The 23,830-nt window shown below is 48.1% G+C and overlaps 1 protein-coding gene and 1 long non-coding RNA gene across 2 annotated transcripts; one reads left to right on the forward strand and one right to left on the reverse strand.

The window, feature by feature from the left end:
- The first annotated feature begins 43 nt into the window (after positions 1–43).
- LOC135452580 (uncharacterized) lies at positions 44–2,482 on the forward strand. Its single transcript, XR_010441655.1, has 3 exons — positions 44–347; positions 1,008–1,156; positions 1,356–2,482. It is a non-coding gene; the product is annotated as an uncharacterized LOC135452580 (long non-coding RNA).
- A 6,904-nt stretch (positions 2,483–9,386) lies between these two features.
- Positions 9,387–14,501, reverse strand: GINS3 (GINS complex subunit 3). Its single transcript, XM_064723415.1, has 3 exons — positions 14,291–14,501; positions 13,584–13,817; positions 9,387–11,204 (listed from the first exon to the last, which is right to left on the reverse strand). The coding sequence occupies exons 1-3, from the start codon at positions 14,462–14,464 to the stop codon at positions 10,974–10,976; spliced, it is 639 nt and encodes a 212-aa protein (XP_064579485.1). The 5' UTR covers positions 14,465–14,501; the 3' UTR covers positions 9,387–10,973.
- Positions 14,502–23,830: the final 9,329 nt, after the last annotated feature.

Here is a 23,830-nt window from a genome sequence, read left to right on the forward strand (position 1 = left end):
GGGCGGCGCAGGGGCTGGGCTGGGCACGGCCCCGCCGGCCGGATCCTCCTCCCCTCGCCGGGGCCGGAGGGGAGGGACGGGGCCGGGATCGGGAACGGGGGCACCGGGAGAATAACGGGGCTGAGGGAGGGAGGCGGGAGCGAACGGGAGATGGAGACTGCGGGGGTTCGCGGAGCGCTGGGGGTGCGGGGGCTGCACGGGGGATGCAGGCTGCCGAGGACACACATCACCCTCCGGGGAACCATTTCGGTCCCAGCGTGGGACTGTGATGGCCAATAGGTCCAACAGGTCCCTGTGGTCGTGGAGTCCCAGAAGCAGGGGGCAGCGGGAGCCCTCGGGAGCCCCAGGTATGGCACAAGGGGTCTGCGTCCCCCTGAGAGCAGGGCAAAGTGATAATCAAGGTGCTGGGGAGGATCTGGGACAAGAGGGGACCTGTGCACTACAATGGTACCTGGAACACAGCCTTTGGTGGCCACGGGATGTAAGGAGTCTTAGAGAGTGGGGCCATGAAGGACAAAGGGCTTGGGAGTATCCAGGAACAAAACCACGGATGACAAGGGACCTGAGGGTCCTCTGGGGCATGGGAATGCAGGTTCCCCTGGGCAGAGGATGGGCCTGATCAAGGTTGCCAGGTAGTTCCAGGATAAGAAGGACCTGTGCAATGAAGGTCCCCACAGCAGGGCCATAATGGTCTGGGGCTGTGAGGGAATAGGGGTCATGACAGTGAAGAAGGATCACCCAGAAGTGGAGGCTGTGACTGGGGTCATGATGACCCCATGCACACTCATGCTGGAGGTGTGGGGTGGCAGCTGCTTGGGGCAGAGCAGGAGGTTGTAAATCACTTGAATTCCCCTGAATTGGGACAATTGGGACACTGAGAACAGAGGGCCTTGGCTTGCCCCAGAGTAAGGGTTGAATCCTGCTTGTGTCCACACTAAACAAGCCCATCCTGCCACTGTTCCTTCCTCTGTACTTTGATATCACTTTAACTGATTTTTTTCCCACAGCTAGGGATGTAACAGCTTCCACTGCCATGCTGCCTGAGGCAACTGCACAGGACATACCATCCAAAACTGGCTCTTACCAAAACATGGGGAGCTCCTGAGGACCCCATCACCTCCTCTCAGTGGGCTTGGTTCCTCAGCACCTGAATCAGGTATCTCAGAGCTCATTCTCATTGCCCCTCAGCCAGCCACAGTGGCCAACAGACCCCTCTGCTTCAGGGCACCTTTGCCTGCTGGGTCATGGGGTGCCTTGAGAGCAGCCACAGGCAGTGCTCCTACAAACAGCTGCTGAGGGGCTGGAGAAATGTCTGCTCGTACTGACATTCATCCCTGGTACATCAATTTTAACAGCTTGTCCCAGGCTTTTTGGATGGCAACCAGATTTCAGCTGATTTCAACCTCTCCCGCTGAGTCACCACGAGTTCTGCATCCAGGCTGCATTCATTCGCCTTTTCACCTCAAAGAGAGGAAAAGCCCATGATGTCAGGGAGCTCAGGGACTCTTAAATCCCTCAAGTAGGAGCCAGCCCCTCACCCAGCCCTTCAATGGGATCAGATCTTCCCTACTTTCAGTGCTGCTTTTCCCCCCTCTTCTGTGGTTCCAGCAGCCAAGGGGTTTTCTGTGAACTGGTCAGGGATGAGACAGTGTTGGCTCTGATCTTCCTGGCATTGCATACATTTAAACCTCATCCTTCTCCTTCAGTTGCCAGGGGTTTCTATGGGAATAAATTCTTTTTCATGCTTGGGATTTATCTTTTCCGCAGCAGTCATACCTTCAAGGGGCAGAGGGGGCCAGAACTGCTGAACCCATGGAACTGGCAAGAGGGAAGTGGCAGGATTAGAGGCCCTGGGACTTTTCATTTTACCTGTCTCTGAAAAGACTCCATGAAAAAGGCAGGGACCATAAAACTCCAACACAAATGCTCCAGCATGACCCTGCTCCTCCCCAAAGTTCCTGTTGTGATGGTGCCATCTCGACCTGGCAGAGGTGAGCTGGGACCCCAACCCTGCTGCAGGCAGCTCTGCACCCCTTGGCCACCCTTCCCACGGTGTCACCCAGTGCTGGCAGTGCCACCAGGACCCCTCCTGAGGTGTGCAGCTGGTGGTGGACAGAGCACAGAGCTGCCATCAACAGAGAGGAACCTAGAGGTGACCAGCTGGGAAGCAGAGGCCTGCATCCAAGCCCCGAGGCACAGGGCAGGGTTTGACACCCATCCCCAGCTCCAGGCTGAGGCTGTGCTGCACACAGGGCTGGTCTGGGCCAGGAGGAGAAGCAGCCTGGGGCAGACGTGCTGGCTGCCCAGGCTGGCTGTGCAGGACCAGCAGGATCAATGTGCTGTATTGAAGGGCTCCATGGGCATCGGGTACCACCCCAGGCACAGGCAGGCCAGTGACGATGTGCAGAGGAGTCACAGCTAAATTTAGCCTCATTTGTGCGTGAGTGTGATGTGTTTATTCTTGCCCTTAAATAAAAACGTTGTTGGGAGCCAGTGGCTGCTGGTTCTGCTTTGCTCAGCCCTGGACCTTGGGTTGTTTCAGCCTGGGATGGGTTCTTTCAGTCAAGCTATTCAAAAGAGGGAGAAACGAGAATAAGCAGTTGGTGAGACATATCCCAAAGACCTATTTTCAAAAGTGCTCAGGAGCCATTTCCCAGAATCCAGCAGTGCACACAAAGCAGTGGGAGTGTGACTTTGGTGGCTGTGGGGATGTGCTGGTGCTGAGGGAGAGGTGTCCTCCAGGAAAAGCTGCTTCATGGGCATGGGATGACATGCTGGATCCTTGACCATAGTGAGGGATGTCTTGGGCAGGCTGGTGATGGGCCCCATCCTGCAACCCACCTTGGCTGGACATCCCACCCCCAGGGCAGGCACAATCTGTCCCAGCCTCACATCCCCAGGGCAGCAAAAGGCACACACCTTGCTGGCTCCAAAACAATCAGAACCAGAATGACAGCAGGGCAATTCGATCTTGGGTACCCCAAAAGAAACACCTCAAACCTTGCCCAGAGGTCCCAGATTGGTGCCAGATGGGTTGGTGTCCCCAGAACTGCTGGGCTTCACAGGGCAGGGCTGCACTGTGGGCTATGGGCAGGGACAGGGACAGGCAGAGGCCAGCCCTGCTGCTCCACATCCTGACACCACACATTCCACTGAAGCTGCCTGGGAAGGTAAAATCCTGCAGGGAGCTCAGCATCCTCTCCCTGCCACACAGCCCCCGAGCCCAGGATGGAGCAGAGGCTGTGACCTGGCCCAGGGCAGAGCTGGGCTGTGCCCTGTGTGCCCCACAAAGCATGTGCTGGGGCTGGCCAGCTGCCCGTCCCCCCCGGCTGCCTCCTGCCCTCCAAACACAGGGCTGCCAGTAATTTTCCATCCTGGCTCTGAGCTCTTCCCTAACGAGATGTTCTCCTCTGTCCCTCTAACAGGGCTGGGCCCCATTCAAGTTTCTCTGCTCATTCAGACCCCTCACTGTTTTGCTGCTCAAGCTGCCCACCAGTCCTGCAGGATGGCTGCTCCTCTGAGCCCTGTTCCTCACAGTGCTCACAGCCCCTCTGCCTCAGGGCAATGGGATGATTTTGTCCAAAAGCCAGGAAAAAAAAGAATAAGAAGAAAAAAAAGACCAGCAACCAGCCAAGAAAAATTCCCATGGCTCAGCTGCACTGGGGCCAGGAACAAGGCGGCCCTGGGGACTTTTCCCTCAGCCATTTCCAAAGCTGCCTCTGCACAGGCACCTCTGCCTGCAATTGAAGGTCTGGTCCATCAGCTGCACTGGTTGGCTGAGCACATCAGAGTAAAGTTGACTTCCAGAGGAAGATACCTGGCCCTGGAGCACTGTGCCTGCAGGGTGTGTGCTGCCTTCAGCTCCTTCCCCTTGAATGAAGCTGCTCAACTCTGACCTCACTTTAGGCATTCACTTTGTGGGCCTGAAGAGCCACCCACTACCAAGAGACACCTCTTGTAGAGGCAGAATTCTGTGCTCATCTCTGGAATGAGATGAGGCCCCTCAGCCCCTCAGGCCCCTCCATCCCCTCCTGCCTCCCCCAGGCACAGGAGCCCCAGCAGCAGCCCTGCCCAGGCCCACTGTGCTGCTTCTGCCACGGCCTCTGCTCGGAGCAAAGCCAGGCTTTAAATAACCCCCTGTCAGCAGAGCCCAGGCAGTGCTCAGAGTGAGGCATGTGTGTGTTTAGCAGGTTGATAGGCGTGAGACAGAGCACAGACAGCAGGGGCTCTCTCCTCGGAGGCCAGAGACTGGCACATTCTCAAAGGCAGCATTAATCAGCATTTTCAACTGCACAGCACCTGTCACAACACAGCAGAGTTGCCCACTCTTACCTTCCCTCAGAGGATGGAATAGTGCCATTTCCAAGGGCTGACCTCTCTTAGCTGCAAGCTGCTGTGATGCTTTAGGGGGAGGGTGATGGATTTGGAACACTGAACTTCTGTTCTCAGAGTTTCCACAGTTCCCCAGTCCCCACCAGCTGCAGTCCCTCCTCCTTGATGGCCAAGAAAGCCCTCACAGGAGCAGCCCAACACCCAGCTCCCCTTGCCTTGCACCCCACCAGCTCTGCCCCTGACCTTCTCCTTGGCCCTCAGCTGATCAATAGCTCTAGCTCTGGTCCATCAATCCTAACGATTTCATCCCACTTCTCACTAATGCATCCCTTGTTATGCTGCATTTGGGCCATGGACTCTGCAGATGCTGGGACAGGGGCAGAGGGCTGGCCAAAGGTGTGTCACTGCTGTCCCAGGACAGCATGTTGACTCTGAAACACCAACCTCTCTGCCCTCCTGAGGCAGGCCTTCTCCTCCTCCCATAGTTCCTGGCTCACTTAACAACCACAAACCTCTCTTCCTCAGCTCTCCAGCTCCCTGCACACTCATCCTCTCCTTCTCTTTTTAGCCCTGTGTCTTGTAGAAGCCTAAGACAAAACCAAGATGAAGTTCCCAAACTGGTTTGGGGAGAGCTGGATACCAGGTGATGCCCTGGCCTGTGCATCTTCTGACTTCAGGGGCTTTAAATCCAATCTTTGTATCACCCAGCCCTGAAAGAGTGGTTTGCACCAGTGGGTGCCAGATACCCACCCAAACCCTTTTCTCTTGGGGTCTCCATGAGCTCCTGAGTCAGGGTGTGCAATACCCCAGGGTTAAATGCCCCCTGAGGTGGGGCTGCTGCTGATCCTGGCAGGGCTCCTGGAGCCCCTCCATGTGCTGGGGTGCACCAAACAGGGGCTCTGGCCCATCCTGGCACTGACCTTCCCTGCCAAGCCAGTCACAAGCACCCCATCAATAACAGAGTGCAAGATAACAAAATGAGCTGTCACAGCCAATTAACATGCTGGGCTTAATCGGCTTGTGGGCATTCAGGGTGGAGGTGAGGGGCTGGCTCCAGGCTGGAAGGGCCAGAGGGAGGCAGGGTGAGGTGTTACATGGACTGCAGCCGCCCCTCTCTGCTGGCTCCCTGGGCCAAGAGCCAGGAGCGGGAGGCCAGGGCCGTGCTTCCCACAGCCATGGCACCATCTCGGGGGTGTGTGGGCATCCCAGCCCCGGGCACGGCCAGCACGGAGGGACAAGCAGCCCGGGGTGACTGGTGTCAGACACCCCACACAGGGATTTGGCCCCCAGGCACACCCTCTTGCTAGGAGAGCAGCCAGCACAAGTGCCAAACCCAAAAGGCTTCCACTTAAAGCCAGGAGGGATCTCAGTGGCTGTCGCTGAGCACCTCTCAATTAATTAGCATCCTGCTGATTCTACAATTGAGGCGATTGCTAAGGAGATTAAATCGGTCCCTGCCATAAAGCAGATGCTGTTCCCGAGGCCTGATTTGCAGTGATTTTCTTTTCCTAGAGCCTTTTCCCTGCCCCGTTGAGTCAGCTGAAGCCCCGGGGTGCTGGGGGCAGCCAGGACACAGCGGAGCTCCAGAGGGTGATGAGGGTGGGAGCACTCAGTTAAATGTCACTGCACGCCCCAGGAGGGCTCACTTGGAGGATGCTGTGTGAATCCAGAGCAGTGCTGGCTGAACTGAGCCTGGCCATCCAGGGAGGCCGTGTCTGTTCACCCCATTCTGCCTCTATCAGCAGGGACAGACTCAACCAGGCAGCCAGAGCTGCATTTGTGCACCTGAGAGCCCAAACTGAAAGGGAAAATACCAGCTCAGCCTCCAGGCAGAGCTCAGTAAATCCACCATGACTGCAATAAACCCTGCTGATTTGGTGCAAACTTGGAGTAACCCCAAATGCACAGGGCAGTAGTACATGAGTGCAGAGTACAGCCCAGGCCAGGAGGTTTGGCTCCACTCCAGCAGCACTCCTTGGGTCCCCACCAGCACAGCTCAGAGGGAGGACTTTTCTCTGGAAGCCTTTGCAAAGGGTGTGACTCCCACGGTTGGTTTGTTGGTGCTGCCCAGGGCCTGTGTGTGGCTTGTTGCCTCACCCCAGCAGAGAAATGGCCATTCAGCCACCCATGGGCACAAAGAGCACTTAGGAAAGGGGCTGCAGGATGTCAGCTAAACAGCCAAAACCCTGCAAATCTGGTATTTGTGAGGTGAAGGCAAGAAACTCATCTTAAATCCTTGCTGTGATGAGAGCCTGTCTCAAAGATACGCCCACCCTGCCCAGGATGGTCCCACAGCAAGAGAAATGAGCACATGTGAGGGCTGCTTTGATTACTCTGATTACTGCATCTGCTTCACTGCTTCCTCCCATGTGCATGGCTGCCAAGTCCCACAGCCACCTCCTCACTCCATTCTGCTCTAATGCCTGAGGAAAAATTCCACCACAAGACATCCTCAGCATTAGGCAGCTTCCTGGTCTGAAGTCAGGGGGAAAATTGTCTTTTATGTTCACCAAGGGTTTGTGAGGGTTTGTCACTATCCTCCTCTGCTTTCCCTGGGGAGAACCCAGGGCTCTCCAGGGACCAAAGGGACAGCAAGGGACAAGCCCTGTCCTACAAGCCACACAAGCTGAGTCAAGTTTTCAACCTCCATTTCAATTCTGCCACCTTTTGTTTTTTGTATGACAGCATCACAAAAAGGGAACAGCACCACTGTGACACTCAGGTGACATCTCCTTACCATTGCCCACTTCCAGACACAGAAATCCCAGGAGGGTGAGTTTGGGACTGTCTTTAGGGTTGCAGTTTCTCAAGCTCATCTGCAGGCAAACTGGGATTCCTTATTCTGTGTCCCTCTATGCTCCTCACCCCCAAACCCTGCTCAGCCCATCTGCTGCCTGTGCCTTGCCTCAACCCAGCAGCAGAAAAGTGGCTTTTTTCCTACATCAGAGGAGATTTCTGCCTTGCACAGGTCCAGCTGGGAATCCCAAAGAAGGTGCATTTCCCCCAAGGTGTGGGGAAGCACTGCAAAGAGCTGCAGCTGCAAATCCTCACAAAGGCTAATGAAAGGCAATGGACCAGTGTGCCCTGCCAATCCTGACAGAAAGGATACTGAGGCTGCTGGCACTGCCTGGCAGCCTGCCACGAGGAATAACTCTTCAAAAATAGAAGCACGCTAATCTGAGGAACCTGCTGGTATTGTCAATGACATTAATGAAGTGTTTGGAAAACCAGAACAAATGCCTTGGCTTTTTGGGGCTGTGCCCCTTGTAATTTTCCACAGCAGCAGAGGAGTGCTCTGGCACACAGCACAGTGCTCCTGGGGCTGTCCTGCTCCCCAGAGAGCAGCAAGGACTCAGCTCTGGGGGCTCCCAGCAAGCCTGGCCTGTGCAGCAGAGCCTGGCCAGCCCTCAGGGAAGAGACTCCCCAGAGCAATTCCCACTGGGACACAAAGCCCATCAGGCACACTCAGTGTGCCCAGGGGACGTGGAATCTCACTGTCTCCTCTTCTTGTTCTCACTCCTTGTCTCAAGCCCCCTCTGGGTTCTTTTTCACCACTGTGGTCAGGACCCATGGGTGGCAAATTTCTCCCTGGCAGAAGGGTTTTGGATTCCACAGCTTTCTCACCACTTCCCTCCTGCAGCAGCAGTCAGCAATCCTTCATGTTCATTGCCAACCATGACATCCACTCCTCGTGGATGCTCTAATCTAGGACAAGGTAGTGCAACCTACCAAACCCAGATTTCAATTAAAATTTTGAACGAAGATTCTGTTGTAGCTGGTCACCCAAAAAGGTAGAAAATCACTGGTTGAAGATCAGAACAGCATGTGCTCCTAACTCAGCCACCGTGTCTCTCATAAAAATAATACTTTGTGTTACAGTATGTCAGTTCCCAGAACACTTCTTGTTGCTGCTCCTCCTGATTGCTGCTCAAATTTTGCCTATTTCTTCACTTGATTGCAATGAAAACATTTGTGGAAATAATGTAAAATGTGTCTATGGACTGATTTGTCATAAATACCAGCAGTCCTTCAATTTAAAAACTGAAGGGCATGGGAGAAATAAAACTTAATAGTCCTTTTCAGACCTTTTCCAGGTAGTTCTGCAATGAAGATTTATTGTACCATTCTGAAAACACACAAGTTCAAACTCCTCTAACTTAAAAGCTTGCTGCAGTGCCATGGAAAAGGACAGCTGTGGTCACAAAAAGTAAAGAGCACTCTTCTGGACAGAAAAAACCTAACCAATACTGTAATTTAAAATTACAGGATCAGATTTTTTAAGGGTCCTTAACTCATGGTTACTAGAAGTGGCATTGCCTTCTTACAAAAAGCCAGTGACATTGAAGACTACTTCAGGGATTTTTTTCCTCCCTACTCTGACGGCTGCTGCACAAAATGTTGGCAAGTGAGCAACCTTCTGCTTGGATTTTGCATCCAGCAGTAGAGAAGAAAAATGTTCTTACAAATGCAGGAAAATTAGCTTGGATAGTCACCAAAGCCAGTCCAGAAACTGATGAAACTCATGATTTTGGTTATAAACCAGCTACATCCCAAGGCAAACATCTCATTAAAATATTTCCAATTGAAAGATGTTTCTTGCCACAGATGGACTTCAACTTGCTCCCCTAGCAGCATTGATCACAGCTCTGCCATGGTACACAAAGTGTTTGCCACAGAGCCTGAAGCAGCAGGATCTGGATACAGACAGCCAATTCCCACCTCCCACCAGCACCACAACAAAGCTGAGGTAACACAGAGTCATCTCTACCCATCTCATGTTCCTAAAAATGCAATTCATTAAAGCAACAGCTTATTGATTGCCTGGCAGGGTCTCTGCCACAGCCTGTGCAAGCTGCCAGACCCCACCTGGGCTAAGTCAGGCAGGAAATATTTCCTCACAGGTACAACTGCACAAGTTAGCTCCTGACCACATTACCTGTAAGAGCAGAGGGATTGATTATCTACCATGGCCACACTTGTGTAGAGACCTGGACTTTCCCATTTGATTTTTCTGCTGTGGTGCAATTAACAACACACTTTTCACATTATGAGCATTCCCTTACAAAACATTTATTCAAGATAAAAATCCAGAAATGGACAACTGCCAAATGCATAAGCCATTATGTGCCATTAAGTCATTAAGTGCAGCAGCATTTCGTCCTGCACATACTTCAAATACTTTGTCAGGCAAGCTTCCAGCTGGTCTCCTGTGGCAGGGCAGCTGAGGGGAGGCACCAGACAGCTGTGGAGGCACAGCACTGTCCCCTCTGGCCACCTCCACGGGCTGAGCTTCAACATCTCTGGCCAAGGAACAGCCCTTGGTGCTCGAGGTCTTGTTTGAGTCCAATATCCAGGGGCATCTGCAAGTCCAGGAACAGCTCCTCTGAGACCTGGATCTTGCTGTCAACGCCCAGGGAGGTGAAATAAGCTTCCCACAGAAGTGGAAGTGCTCAGCAGCACCAGGATCCAGCTCCTCTGCTTGTGTTCTCCTGCAGAGGCAAAGAAGGTGTCTAATACTCCCAAAGGACAACCATGCTGCTGTCTGCAGGAACTAATCCCTACAGAGACAACCACATCTTCTGTCTCCATCCAGTGGGACTTGAGATGCTCTAGGTTTAAGGGCATCCACAAAGGGTGATAATCACTGTGCTGTCCAGCCAGTCCCAAATCCAGTCACTCCTACTGGCAAGGATGACATTTACCAGGATCACATTCCTAGATTCATTTGGATGGATCAGAAGGAAGGAAGCTCAGTTCATTTGCTCTGGCCCTTCTACTAACCAAATTTAGAAATCAGAAGAATTTCTCACGGAGGAACAAGTATCTCAAAGGTTGATAATGGGGCAGAGTTTCCATTGAAGTTTCTGCTTTTGATCTGGTCCAGACTTTACTCTTTTCTGCCTTCTGCTTCCTCCTCTGTAGAATACCCATCACAGAGACAAATCCAGCACAAAAGCCACAGGCATCAAACAAGAACTCCTTATTGCACAGCACCAAGGTCACAGGGGCCAAAAAGGGAGAGGGAGGACAGGGCAGCACAAGACCTGTGCAGCCACTTGCTGTTTGAGAGGTATTTCCCTCCAGGGCACTGGTACTGTGTACAGGAGAGGGCAAAGAAAAACATTCCTGCCTCACTAAGAGCACCTGTTCCACTTCAGTGTATAAGAAATTAAAAAAAATAATGCTGTATCACATTTTTTCCACATCACTGGGGCTCTCTAAAGAACAGGGAATCTGGAAACAGCTCTTCAAAGAATCAATAGCTGTTTCCAGGAGGTTGGGATGGGGAGGACATTTCTGACCAGATCTGATATTGTAAATATCAATTTGGAACAATAATTAGTATTTATTACCCTTTTAGAAAGTCCTGTCATAGCTTTTCAGCCACCTAGCAAACACTTTAGCTGCAACTCCTCAGGAGTGCTATGAGTAAGCTGTAAGGCTGTTCAGTGGTGTCATCTGGCTTTTGTACCCTTGCCCTCTGCTTTTAAAATTTTCATTAGTTTTACCCAAAGCTGCTACAGAGAAGAATGCCCATTAATGGACAGGGAGCCTGTCCCTCCCTAAATTGATGGATTTTTCTCTTCTACAACAGGCTGCAAATCTATATTCCCCACTGTAACTTCATGTTCTTCAGACTTTTAACCATCCACTTCTGTGAGCTTCCTTTTCCCGTAGTTCTGCACCAGACTGGAAGCAGTGATTTGAGAAGCCTGTCCCTTTTCCCAGCACTGGAAATCATTCAGCCCTTTCTGGCCCACTTGAAAGAGAGCCCTCTCCAGCTCGTCCAGGCGTGCCACCAGCGCAGACGTGTCCTCGTTGTAGGCGTTCTGAGAGGAGTCCATGATGCGGCGGAAACGGGCAACGAACGTCTGAGGGGACACACAGAGTCACTGACAGGTAACACAGAGCCACCAGCTCACACCTGGAGCCCTGAGCTGTCACAAATGAACAGCCAAAGTTTAGCTCCTGTTCAGCAGCCTGCAACCAGCACAGCACTTGTTAAGCCTGGCTACAAAGACAAAATCAAATACCTGATATCGGATGGGAAGCAAACACAGAATTGGATTTTGGCTGCTTGCCCACAACAGGCTTGAGGAGACCCCAGCATACAATACAGTTATGATCTATTCTGTCTCACTTCTCAAGCAATCATTGCTTTAGAGCAGGAGGAATGAATCTCATATCACAGGAATGTACAAGCTGCAAGTAGTGAATGTCCTGGAAGCTAAGCCAAACTGCTGCTGAAAACCACTCAGTGTGCTAGAAAAACATTTAACCATGAAAAGGTGAAAAACCAAACCAGCCTGCAACTTATAAATAGCATTTTGAAAAGCTAAGCAACAAGACATGTTCATGGCATTTTATTTTCCTATCTTTGCTTTTAGGAACTGGTAAAAAAAGGGTCAGAACTCTTTGAAAACTGTGCTTTGTTATTTCAGGAGTTGATTTTAGAATTGCCAGAACTTATAGGATAAAGTAATAGGTTAAATAAGGATAAACTTACAGGTTTTTAACTCAGCACAACTCCCCCCTTGTTTGCTTCTAAAAAGAGAAATCAAACCTGGCACGCTTTGATTTTTCTGTCAATAAGCAATGAATTCTACTGTGGCTTTTTCCCCTAAGATATCCATTAGCAGAAAAAGAAAAGACAAGGAAAGGCGTGGGCAACTCCTCAATGCACAAAGCACATGTTCAGTGGACAGCTCCAAGAAAGCAGCAGCACTTTAAGCCTCTCTGCATAGCCTTAATGTAAAGCACAGAGAAAGGGAAAAAAATGCAATAAAATCATCCCAGCCCACTTAGAGAGCTGGCTGAAGAGATCTCAGAGCTGTTAGTGGTTATGTTTAAAAGCTCAAGAAGACTGAAGCCCGGAAACAGACAAAGATGACATCTCTCTTTTAAAACAGAAAGGGGAGATGGAGAGGGAGAAGGGAAGAGCCAGGGAATTATAAATCCTTCAGCATCAATTCCTGGAAGCATACTGGAACAAAGAAGCAATACAGAAACTTCTGCAAGATAATAAAAGAATCACAGCCACCATGGGCTTGCCAAGAACACATTCCCAGAGCCCAGCCTGGTTTCCTGCTAGGGCAGGGTGCCAGGCCTTGCACAGGCAGGAAGAGCAGCAGAGGGGCATCTGTCATGGGGCACTGCTGGAAGAGGCAGCCAGACCACCCAAAGATGGTCAGGAGAGACAGAAATCATCCACAGCTCCTGTCAGGAGGGAAGAACACACTGAGTGGAGTTCCACTGGGCTCTCTGTGGAACCAGCTACTGCTTGAGATGTTAATTAATGAGCTTACTAAAGGAATAGAAGCTGTGCTTATTAAATCAGCATGCAACATGCAGGAGAAGGAGAAGGGCTGACTACAGGCATGTCAGGGAGCAGAACTCTTAATTCATAGCAATCCTGACTAATTAGAAAGATGGTGTGAAAACAATAGGCTGTCATTCACCCAGAAGGTTTTACATTAAGGCAGAAATAGCACAGAGCCAGGAAATTATTTGTTCACAGATGCAACCTGTACCATCTCACTGAGGACTGCAAACCAAACACAGATCCGTGTGACTGCATCGTGACAAACCAGATGCTGCACCAAGATGAGCCAAGAGCATCACAGCCACACAAAACTCACAAAGTAATCCTTTTGTTTTCAGCAGCACAAGCCCTGAGCATGAGACTGCACTGCTGTTCAGGGCATGGTGTGGTGGATGCAGATCCACTGGAGAGGCACCAGCAGTGCACAATGAGGGCACTGAGGTTAGGGAGCATAGAGAAAACATCAAATGAACTGGGACTGCTGCAGGAAGGAAGAGAATAATCTGTCCTCAGCATTTACTTGGTATGAGACAAACAGAACACAGCTTGTATTGCTGTGAAGGAGCTTTGGTTCAGCCTCCTAAGGTGAGGCTGGCAAGGTGCTGAAAGAGATTGCCCAGAGCAGGGTGAGCTCTCAGTGTTAGAAAGATTTAAAGACAGGTGTAGTTAAATAATCCTACATCTCTTCTAGTCCTGTTTTACAGGATTTCATGAAATACCACATTCACAGTGTGGAAACGCCAAGCTAAAATTATACCCCTGGATGCACAGTGGAGGCTTCCAGCTGCCAAGAGGGACATCCATATTCAATCCAGAAGTCATCTGGATTAAACCAGGATATTTCTCCTGAACACTGCTAAGCAGCTGGGAACAAAATCAAGACAGAAAAATGCAAATCTAAGTTTCGAGACCTGATTCAGATACTTGCCTGCAGGATAGTCTGAGCTATCTCAGGATTCTCTGGATTCTCAAAATTCAGGAGCTGTGAGCCAAATCCATAGTAGTAGGGCCCCATTTTATGCAGATCAACCACATTGGCATCAGCACTGAACACCGTCCTCCAGGCTTCCTTGTAAATCTTTGGCAGCTCCACAGAGATGATTCTCCTCTTGCTGTCATGCAGCCCTTTAGCAAGCCACAGGGGGATTTCCAGCTTCGATCCCTGCGGGAACCAGAGAAGCCAAAAGTTATCCTTGCCATCAAAGTACACCTCAAGCAGCCCCAAAGACAGAGTGAAATTTATCAATGAAGATCCAGCATTTAAAAAGTCAGATTTGTTTTCAGAGCAGTTCTTTGTGACTGCAGCATAAACCAGACACACTTTAGAGGCCTTATTACCACAAGACTCAGAAAGTAGACTTATATTGACGCTCATATGGTTTATGTCAGCTGATGAAACAGCAAGAGAAAAAGGAGGGGAAAAAACCCCCAAACAAGCAAAGTGTATATAATAAAAGCAAAATAACTTTAGGGAAAGTAGCAGAGAGCATCCTTGCAGTGACCACCAAGAGAGGGAGGCCGGGCCTGGAGGCGCGACAGGAGAGGCGGGAGAGGCGGCGGCCCCGGGACAGAGGCCCCCGCACCCCGTCCCCTCCCGAGAGCGACAGTCCCGTGTCCCGTGTCCCTCCCCGTTACCTCCGGGACGGACTCGGCGCTGCTGGCGCCCTGCCCCACCAACACGGCCAGGCGCGGCAGAGCGCTCTCGGCGCGGCCCGGCAGCTTCTCCTGCGACATGAGGATATCGTCCAGCGAGAGGAAATTCTCCTCCATGCCCAGCCCGGGGCCCACGGGGAAATACGCCTCGGACATGGCCGGGCCGCGGCTCCCGCCAGCCCGTGAGGCACCGCCCGCCACCGGCACCGCGCATGCGCCCGGCCCGCCCCGCGCCCGGCGCCGCTGAGGGGGGACCGGGACCGGGAATTAGGACTGGGATCGGGATCGGGGTTTGGGATCGGGGATCGCGACCAGGACTGGGATTGGGGATCGGGACCGGGATCAGCACAGGCATCGGCACCGCAGCTGCCCCAGTGCCAGGGCTCCGCAGCCGGTGCCGTCCGTCCCCCCGCCCCGCAGCCCTAGGTGCGCTAAAGAGGAGTCTCGGAGCTGTATCAGGACAGCCTCACACTGGGATTGGGTTTTGCGGGGAATTCCTCGCTGTGCGGGAGGCGAGGCCTTGGCACGGGCTGCCCGGAGCAGCTGTGGATGCTCCATCCTTGCAGGTGGCCACGACCGGGTCGGACAAGGGTTTGGAGCAGCCGGGGATGGCTGCGGGTGTCCCTGGATCAGGATGGGCTCTGCAGGGCTGATCAGGATCAGGATGGGCTCTGCAGGGCAGGATCAGGATCAGGATGGGCTCTGCAGGGCAGGATCTGAATGGGCTCTGCAGGGCAGGATCAGGATCAGGATGGGCTCGGCAGGGCTGGATCAGGATGGGCTCTGCAGGCCCTTCCTGCCCAGGGCACTCCAGGATCCCCGCTCGGGCCCGGCTTCCCTGCCCTGTTCCCCTGAGCCCCCCAGCACTGAGGGCGCTGCCCCGGCCCGGCCCTCAGAACGCTGTTCTCTGTGAAAAATGCGTATTTTATGATTGGCTTTTCAAATATTAAAATGAATATTATATGTGTTATGTTAGAAAGTTATGCTGTATTCATTTTCTTAAGTAGTGTGTTAAACATAGTCTTAGGTTATAAGGTTAAAATAGAAACTATGCTATGTAGGATAGTTTTTTTTTTTTTAAGAAAGGACTCGCACTGAGATAGCAGCCACAGGACACTTAAATCTTTCAGAGAAAGAGAATTTATTGCTCTCTTATCAGAAGAAATGAACTTCTCCCCACCTCGCTCAGCCATGAAGATACTATCAGGATTAACAGGAAGAAGTTGACGATGACCAGATGGAATCCTGTGTTTGAATGGAATTTATGCATCATGTATGAGGTGTATGAATATACAACAGGTTATTGTTTTTAAGGGTTAATCCTCTGTTAATGTGGGTCCTTTTTCAAGCTTATGTTGCCCAGAAAGAGGTACCCAGACATCTGTAACTCTTTGTCTCTATTGTCTCATATTGTCCTAATCCACATTGTCCAAATTATTATTACTCTAATTATATTGCTATTTTTATAACCATTTTATTATCATTAAACATTTAAAATTTAAAAAAACCCGAGTGATTGGCGTTTTTCACAGGCTCCAACACCTCCATGCACACCCTCCAGGCGGTTTGTGGGAAGCCAAGGGAATGCTGCCCCTGTGCTTGGCTCTGCCCGTGTTTCTCCTTGGCAATTGAGGACGTGGCTCACCCTGCAGAGCACATGATCAGGCCGATGGATGTGCCTGTGCTGAGCAGGCAGAAGGCAGAGCAAATGAACTGTGTATACCTTGGGTTTCAAGGGGAGGCTACAGCCCAAAGTAATTTTTTTTAGTGCTGTAATACAAAGATTCAAGTCATGTTTTGGTGGCAGAATCAAATACCCTGTGCTAAATTCTGGTTTTGGTTGTATAAGAATAAAAGAAGTGGTTATTCCCCGTTTTGATCAGTGTTTTACGTCATTTTAGAACATGACCTTGTGGTTTTTTTGCTCATTGTTTTGTTGTTTAGAAAGTAATTCATTTTTCATCAGATTAAAATTTTCTTGCTATTCCCTGAGCTGTATATGCTGAAAACATTACTTTTTCTGTAGACAGTGGTCTATAAAATAACAAATAATCTCGTAAATATTTCAGTCTTTGTTCTGTCGAGGAAGGAAAATAAACAATTGAGCAGTGTTGCAACACCTGACAATTTCCCTGAGAAATAATCATGGAGTTATTTATAGAGGGTTTGATGATTTTTTTAATGACATTTTCAGTCCATGACTAAGGCGTAGCCCAATGCATCTTTAATCATCTGTTAATTCTTACGACCTCAGCATTCTTCCTGCTGCTGTTTGCTCAGGCTGGATCCACTATGATTTGTTACTGTTTTGTCATGATAAATTAGCATGTTGGTACTTCAACATCTTCATCAAAGCCAGACCCATGCTAAATAATAAAATCTGAACCGGTTTATTAAATTTTGTGCTGTTTTATTTCATACTGAGAAAAATAAAGCACAGGCAGCGTGGGCTGGAACCTCAGGATGATGTGTGTCACTTCCACGTCCCCTGGGTCCCAGGGCAGCCTGTGCTATAAAAATCCAGCCAGCAAAGGCAGGGTGAGGTGTTGTGAGCTGTGTGAGCAGAAGAAATGAACCCATGTGTGTTTGTGACACCCACACACTGCTGATGCCAGTGCCAGGTACATCAAATACTGACAGCAGCTCTGAGGGCAATGCAGGCCCCCAGAGAGAGATTTCCTGTAAAGCTCATTTTTTGTAAGATGCAGGATTTCTTTCTATAGCATAGAAAACAGACATTATATTAATTTTAGCAACACTAACTATTGTCCTGTATTGGTTTTGTTTGGGTTTTTTTTTGTTGGTGTTTTTTTTTTTGTTTTGTTTTAATGAGAGATTAAAACTCTCTGGAAAATAAATCCTCCTATCTGTGCACATTTTCCAGATGAGTTTGCAGAGCAGTTTCTGAAAGCTCTTTCTAAAGGACAGTTCTGATAAAACTATAATTTGCTGAATTGGATTAGTAAAAGTATTCCCTGCTTAATGAGGTTTAGGAAACAAATCTCTGCTAAATATGAAAGTGTGCACTTTGTGAGTGAGAAGAGAGAACAATGCAAATGGAATATGCAGGCTAAGACATCTGGAAAAAGAAGAAAGAAAAGCGCAATTTCCTGTGTCCTGAGATGCCTCAGCCTCCAGTGTGTGATACAGAAATAAGCATCAAGATGCAGAAAGCCCAAAGTACTGGGTAAAGCTGAAAAAACACAGAGGGAAAGATGTTTACACTCACGGTAAAATCAGCTGAAGAATGGTTCTTTTGTGACAATTTTAAAAATTAATGAGTTTGGAAGACAAAATTATGTCAACCCTTCTCATCCAGAGAAAGGTACCAGGCAGGTTCTTATTCTTGAACACGTTTGTGTGAATCTTAGTGTAAAAATATGCATAATGAGCCCAGCATCCTAAACCATATTATATTTTCATAAATATGATTTCAAGGCCTTCCTGAAGGAAAAGGAATGTCCTGTGTCATACCTGATATATGCCAAAAAATGAGTAATGACAGAGAAAAGGGTTATGGAATTAAGGTTGAGCTGTGATGAATAAACCCCAAATCACGTGAAGGTAGAGTAGATAAATTAGAGGGTTGCAAAATATGGGCAAGAATTAAATCTTAGAAATCGAGGAACAGCCTGTTACATCTGATCTATATTCCTCTAAAGTCTTGAATACAGAGATTTCAGCCAATTTAATATCAGATAAATTTGGGGAAGCCGGGTTGTTACCTGCTTCCTCCCTTTGATCAGAGCAGCAGAGTCTGTGTGTGCTGCGGAGCGCTGAGCTCTGTCACGTCAGCATCTGCATGGGGGTGATGACAGAGGCAGTGATGGAGACACCCTGGGTAATCTAAATAGCTTTAAATCCACCAAGTAACTCAGCTGAAGGAGCTGCAGGATGCTGGTGAGAGAAGGAAGCACCTCCCTCCCTCTGGCCTCTCCTTACCCTACTTTTTAAGGTCAAAGTGGGAGAGGAATCATCTGTCTCCATGTATTGGACTAAACCACGGCACAAATTGAGGTTAATCTTGAATCTTTTTCCACTCTGAGGTAGAGAGGATTAGAGAATGATTTGCTTTTCTTATTTGCATGTGTTATCCAGCAATCAGAAATGCTGGCAGGGTTTACTGCTGCCTTAGCATCCCTAGATGAGACATCTGACAGAGTTTCACTGTCTGAGCTGGCCGAAGGGTCCCGAGTAGCACCGAGCAGTAGTAGATGTGTGGTGTTCACATTTCTGAGAGCAGAGCTGCAGGAGGGCAGCACTCCCCCTAACACACATCCCTCACCCCCAGCCCCGGGCACAATGTCTGAGCTGCTTTAGATAATTATTTACTAAGGAAGCAGCTAATGCTACTTAGCTACTCCTTTCCCTCCTGGAAGTTCCACTCCACAAATTTGCATTTCCTAATCAGTTAACTTGCCCATGGCAGTGGGAGACCTCATTTGTAAATCGTGCTTTGTCTTTGCTGCCCCTTTGTTGTGCAAATACGGGTGTATCACTCAAGTGAAGCAATTGGCTTCAGTAGGATTATCCTGAGGGAGTTGGGTGCTCTGTCATATGAATAAACTCTGCTCTCCAAGGACAGGTTCTGCAGTCCAACACAGCTTCAGCTTTTGAAGGAAAAAGGGGTAACAGCACAAATCAGTTAATTGAGGAGATAATCACTTTCCTGTTCAATTTATGTGTATGAGATGTTCTGCAGCAGTAGTAAGGACACATCATATTCATATTTACATTTCAGAGTATCTTTCCTTTTCATGTGGAGGAAGTGTGGAGGATTGTGTCCTCACATAACCACACATATTGTGGATGGGAGAACAGCCACAGATGAGATGATGGGATTTAGCGTAACCAAACATCCTATGGGAAGGATCTTTTGGCTTCCATCTTCCAGCAAGGGTCTCTTAGCCAGAAGGCAGCTGGGAGTCTGGCCAGCTTATACAGTGAATTTCAAAATCATTTAAACACCTTCTAAAAAAGGAATATTGAAGTCATAAGATCAACCAGATGCTGTGTATTGCATTGCAAAAACAAATTCTGAAAGAACAAAAACATTTCTAGAATTCCACTATTTTTCCCCAGCTGTCATTCTCTCTGTTATTATGCAGGAGTGGATTCAGCACTTTCCAAGGCTTTTTCAACTATTGTGTAATTTTTCTGGTAGGTGAAGAGTCGCAGTTAAATCAGCAGCAGGCATTTGCAGAAAGTTTCTTGTTTTAAGCAGTAGTGCCATGTTGCTAAAACTTTTGATGGTTTAGTCGGGAATGCTTTCAAAATTGTTGATGTTTCTTCCATTTGGAGTTCCCCAGATGACAATTCACTGTTGTTTTTGTTCAGAAGTGTGGGAAAATTGTAATTGTGACAACTGCCTTTAACAAGAAATTAAGGAAATTGCCAATGACTGTGCAGAATTGCTGATGACTGTGCAGCAAATTCTAAAAGGGTGACATTTCTCAAACTTTTGGTGTCTCAAGGTGACTGTGATGATGTGAGTAGAAAACTCACAGTATTTTAGTTTCTTTCACATCCGCTCACATGATGGGGATGAAAGAAAAGTACTGTGTTCATTCTTGACAGAGAGACCCCTTCCTACTCCTAAAGCACTCAAGCTGCTGAGCAAAACAATGAATCCTTTCCACAGCATAAAACATTAAACATCAGCAATTTCTTTTTCTTGTGTCTCACCATTCATAGTAAATATCCCAGGGAGATGTTGGAAATGATGCTCTTCCAATTAAGTTGCATGAACTCCAACTCTATTCAGCTGAAGGCTGTTCAATGCCCAGAGACAAAAAACATCTAATGAATCAATCTTTGTGCACAGGAAAAAAAAAACAAAAACCTTTCTTTTTCTTTTTCTTTTTCTTTTTTTTTTTCCTAAGGAAATTACATAAAAAACTAGAAGCTGATGACCTCTTTGAAAGGAAGAAACAGGAGTGGGTTGCTATATGAGCTTCACTTTCTAAATGATGTTGGGGCTTTTTTTTCTGAGCTATCCAGGACATTTCCAGTAAAAACAAGCTAAAATATGCAGCTTTTACTGCTGTGAAAAAAAGATTATTCTTTGCCTTTCAGACTCAGATAAGCAATTGTAAATCCAGCCACAGATATTTTTCATGCTTTTCTCTTTATATCCTAATACTCCTGTTCTTCATTCTAGGTTATCACTCTAGTTTTTATTACTCTGGAGAGTTTTAAAGTGAGTTACTGGAAAAGAAAATAAAAAGCAACCCTATGTTTTTCTCAAGATCCAGAATGAGAGTGTGAATTCTGAATTGCAGAGAGCAGGTTCCTACCAACTCACATATAAGTAATCAGTCAGTTACTACAACATAAATGCCAACAGTTTATTCACTGCCTTAATTCAGGTTTCTTCTGTCTGGCTTCTTCACAAGCTGGAGAGGATGCACTCATCTGCATTTCTGTGCTCTTTGAGCCATGGTTTCAGCATTACTCCAGCCCTTCATCTGTCAGCGCTGGATGAGCAGAATGCTGATATTCCAGGGCTTTTTCTGAGCATAAATGCTCCTTTTGGCCTGTGGCTCGCTGTCTTTTTGGCAGCAGAATCGCTGCATTCCTTAAATCTGATTGCCTCTTGGCTGCTGCTTTTCAGTTCTGGACTGTGGGTATGTGGTCAGGCTGTCCTGTGGTTTTTGAGGCATACTAGAGCAGGAAAAGATCCAAATTGTTTCTTCTCTGATTAGATATGGGAAGGGAAATCTAACAGCACCTCACTGGAGCACACTGCATTGTGTCAAAAAGTAGAGAATCTTGTTCTTAACTTGTAAGGAAGCTTTTCCTCCTTCAAGGAAAGAAATGCTGTAGAAATGTCAGGTTACACTGAATACATGCTGAGAATATGGCTGAAATAATGGGATTACAGTCCAAATGAGCACACCAAAAATTCTGTGTTCCAGTGAGAAAGACTATTAATATAATATCAGCCAGGAGTTCTGTGAGGAGCAGAGCAAACCCAGTTTCTTGCTGGCATTCCTGGTGTCATGGGGAGATGGAGAGGTAGCCGCAAATAAGTTTCTAGAGGTTGGGAGGGAGCAGCAATTTCTGAGCTGTTCAAAGGCACCACAGGCAGAATGGGAGATTTGGACAAGGTTTATCAGGGAGACCCTCCCACTGAGTCATGAGAAGCAGAAAGGACCCCCTTGCTCTCTAAACCCCTTCTCAGAGACAAAATGCAGCTGGTTGCACCCCAGACTTGGTCTATGGTTTGTGTCTAAAGGATTATCTAGGTGTAATTGAGCCTTTGTCCTTCAGGAGTAAGGATGGTAAACCAAATACATTTATATGAATAAAATACCTTATGTATTTGAATTGATGATGATTAGATTAGAAGATCTTAATCAGAATTATTTACTACACAGAATAGGTAGTGCACTACTGTGCACTATTTATTGCAGCATTATTGAAGCAATTGTGTCCAAGCCAGCAAAATAATTATTAGGTAGAGGTTGATGTTACTCACCCATAGCAAGGATGGGCAAATCTGTTTTGCTCCTGTGATGTTTAACTTTGGGGTTGATGAGTCTGGCTGGTCTCAGCATTCTCCAGCACCAAAAGCAGTTGACCCTCCTCCTCCTCCTCCATCCAGCTCTGCTCACTTTTGCACTGGGTGAGTTGGGAGCTGTTTCAGCCCCAGGCAGGCACAGCATCTGACACAAAGGGATGCCTGTGGGACCCTGCAGTTCCCCCCACATCATTTTCCAGGGTATTTTCCAGGCAATCCCAGGTGTGCGAGCTTGGGAAGCGTTTGGGAGAGTTTGAGAGGTTAACCATTGGAATCCAGGGGCTGAGGGGAAAATGCAGTTGGTTTTGAGCATCCTATCTGGAAGAATTCCAGTGATTCACAGTGTGGGGGAATGCAAAGAAGAGACACGACAGGCAGCTTGCATGTCTGACAGCTGAATGGCTCTGTAGTTCTGAGAACATCCTGTCTCGGTGTACCCTCAGATCTGACAGCTTTGCTCTGCCAGGCAGGGGCTGCTCTGTGATCCTCTAAAGTTTATCTTGGTTTTCATGAAACACCCCTGTACATGCCCAGCAATATTTCTCATTGCCAGCGAGCCAGCAGTGTGCAAGTGCCAGCAGCTAAATATCCAGGAATGTTACATTCAAAAGTGACAAAACCCCAGGAGATGTGTTAAAAGCAAACACATTTTCTCTGGACTTTGTGGCTTGTGCTCAGTGGCAGCCTTTATCACACAAACACAGATGAGGATTTTTGACAGGGTTTTAACCTCTTCTAGGAGAAGCTGTGTATCTTTTGATTTCCTCATTTTTCTTATAATCCTGTATTTACAAGCAGAGCTAGTAAAATAACAGAAAAACACATTAAGTGGGGAAGGTTTGGCAAACACAGCATAATCTTATTGAGATGACTGATGGGTTTAGATCTTGTTTTCAAAAAAAGGAGTTCAAAAATCTATCTCCTCACAGAATTACAGGCAAAATATCTCCATGGTATAAATAGATGTAAATCCACTACAGAAAGTGCAACTTTCATCAGAATCACTGAGGGTGAGTTTGTTGTTCTGTTGATGACATCAACATGTATCTGTTGATAACAATTCAATATTACAATTAGCAGTCCTTAAAGACAGTGACACCTTTGATGGTTGCCTCAATGCAAATGCTTTGTTTTTGTTCTCTTTTGACTAATAGTCTCCATCTCAGAGCCTCAGAGTGCATTAAGTGTTGTGTCACAGACATTTTTGCCTTTCCCCGATGTCCCTTCTGAGACTTGCTTGCAGGGCAGAGTTGTTTCTGTGCTCCAATTCTAAATGCCCACAATTCTACGGCTTTTCTAGTAGAGATGTCAGACTGGATGGTGGTTGTTTTTCACTTCAGGTGAAACACGATAGAGTTTGTGGTTCCTAATGAGCTCCTTCCACAAACCAAGTCCCAGCTTTTTGACAGTGAAATGTGTGAGTCAGACTAGTCAGACCTCGAAGATAAAGGTCTTATGCAACTGCTTAAAATTGCAGCAGGTTGTTTATCACATCCTTAGCATTCAAGCCTGCTTTGGCTTTAAGCACCAGGAAGAATTTTGTGACAGAGCAGTGCACTGGATCTGTCAGGGTTGGAGTTAACTTTTGTCACAGCTGCCTGGGTGGTGCATTTGTGCCTAAAGCAGGGCAGGGCTCCTCCTGCTCCCTCCTGCACTCAGGGCTGGGGTGAGCTGAGAGATGGGGAAGTGCTAGATTAAGCTTTTTTTTAATTATTATTAATTAGAGATGGGGTAACTGAGAGGTGTTTTAAACATTTTTATTCTATTTTCAGGGAAGCTTAACCCAACAGGGAAAGGACATATCCAAAAGGATATTCCATTCCATTCCATGACAGTAAAAGCTCAGGGAGAGGAGGTGGAGCAGGGGGATGTTTCTGCTCATGGTGCTTCTGTTCTCAAGCAATGCTGCACATTCTGAGACCCTTCTTCCCAGGCAGGGACTGGGCATCTGCCTGCCAATGGGAAGCAGTGAATGAATCCTTTTTGCTTTTGCTTTCCCT

The sequence above is a fragment of the Zonotrichia leucophrys genome, chromosome 11 (genome assembly GCF_028769735.1).
Source record: "Zonotrichia leucophrys gambelii isolate GWCS_2022_RI chromosome 11, RI_Zleu_2.0, whole genome shotgun sequence".
NCBI classification, from domain to species: domain Eukaryota; kingdom Metazoa; phylum Chordata; class Aves; order Passeriformes; family Passerellidae; genus Zonotrichia; species Zonotrichia leucophrys.

Bases quoted from the DNA above. Each gene is read 5' to 3' on its own strand.
- GINS3 (XM_064723415.1), bottom strand. From the start codon at position 14,464: ATGTCCGAGGCGTATTTCCCCGTGGGCCCCGGGCTGGGCATGGAGGAG. The intron at 13,818-14,290 runs GTAACGGGGAGG...TGGTTCCCGCAG, and splicing joins GCGCCGAGTCCGTCCCGGAG to GGATCGAAGCTGGAAATCCC. The intron at 11,205-13,583 runs GCAAGTATCTGA...GTGTCCCCTCAG, and splicing joins TAGCTCAGACTATCCTGCAG to ACGTTCGTTGCCCGTTTCCG.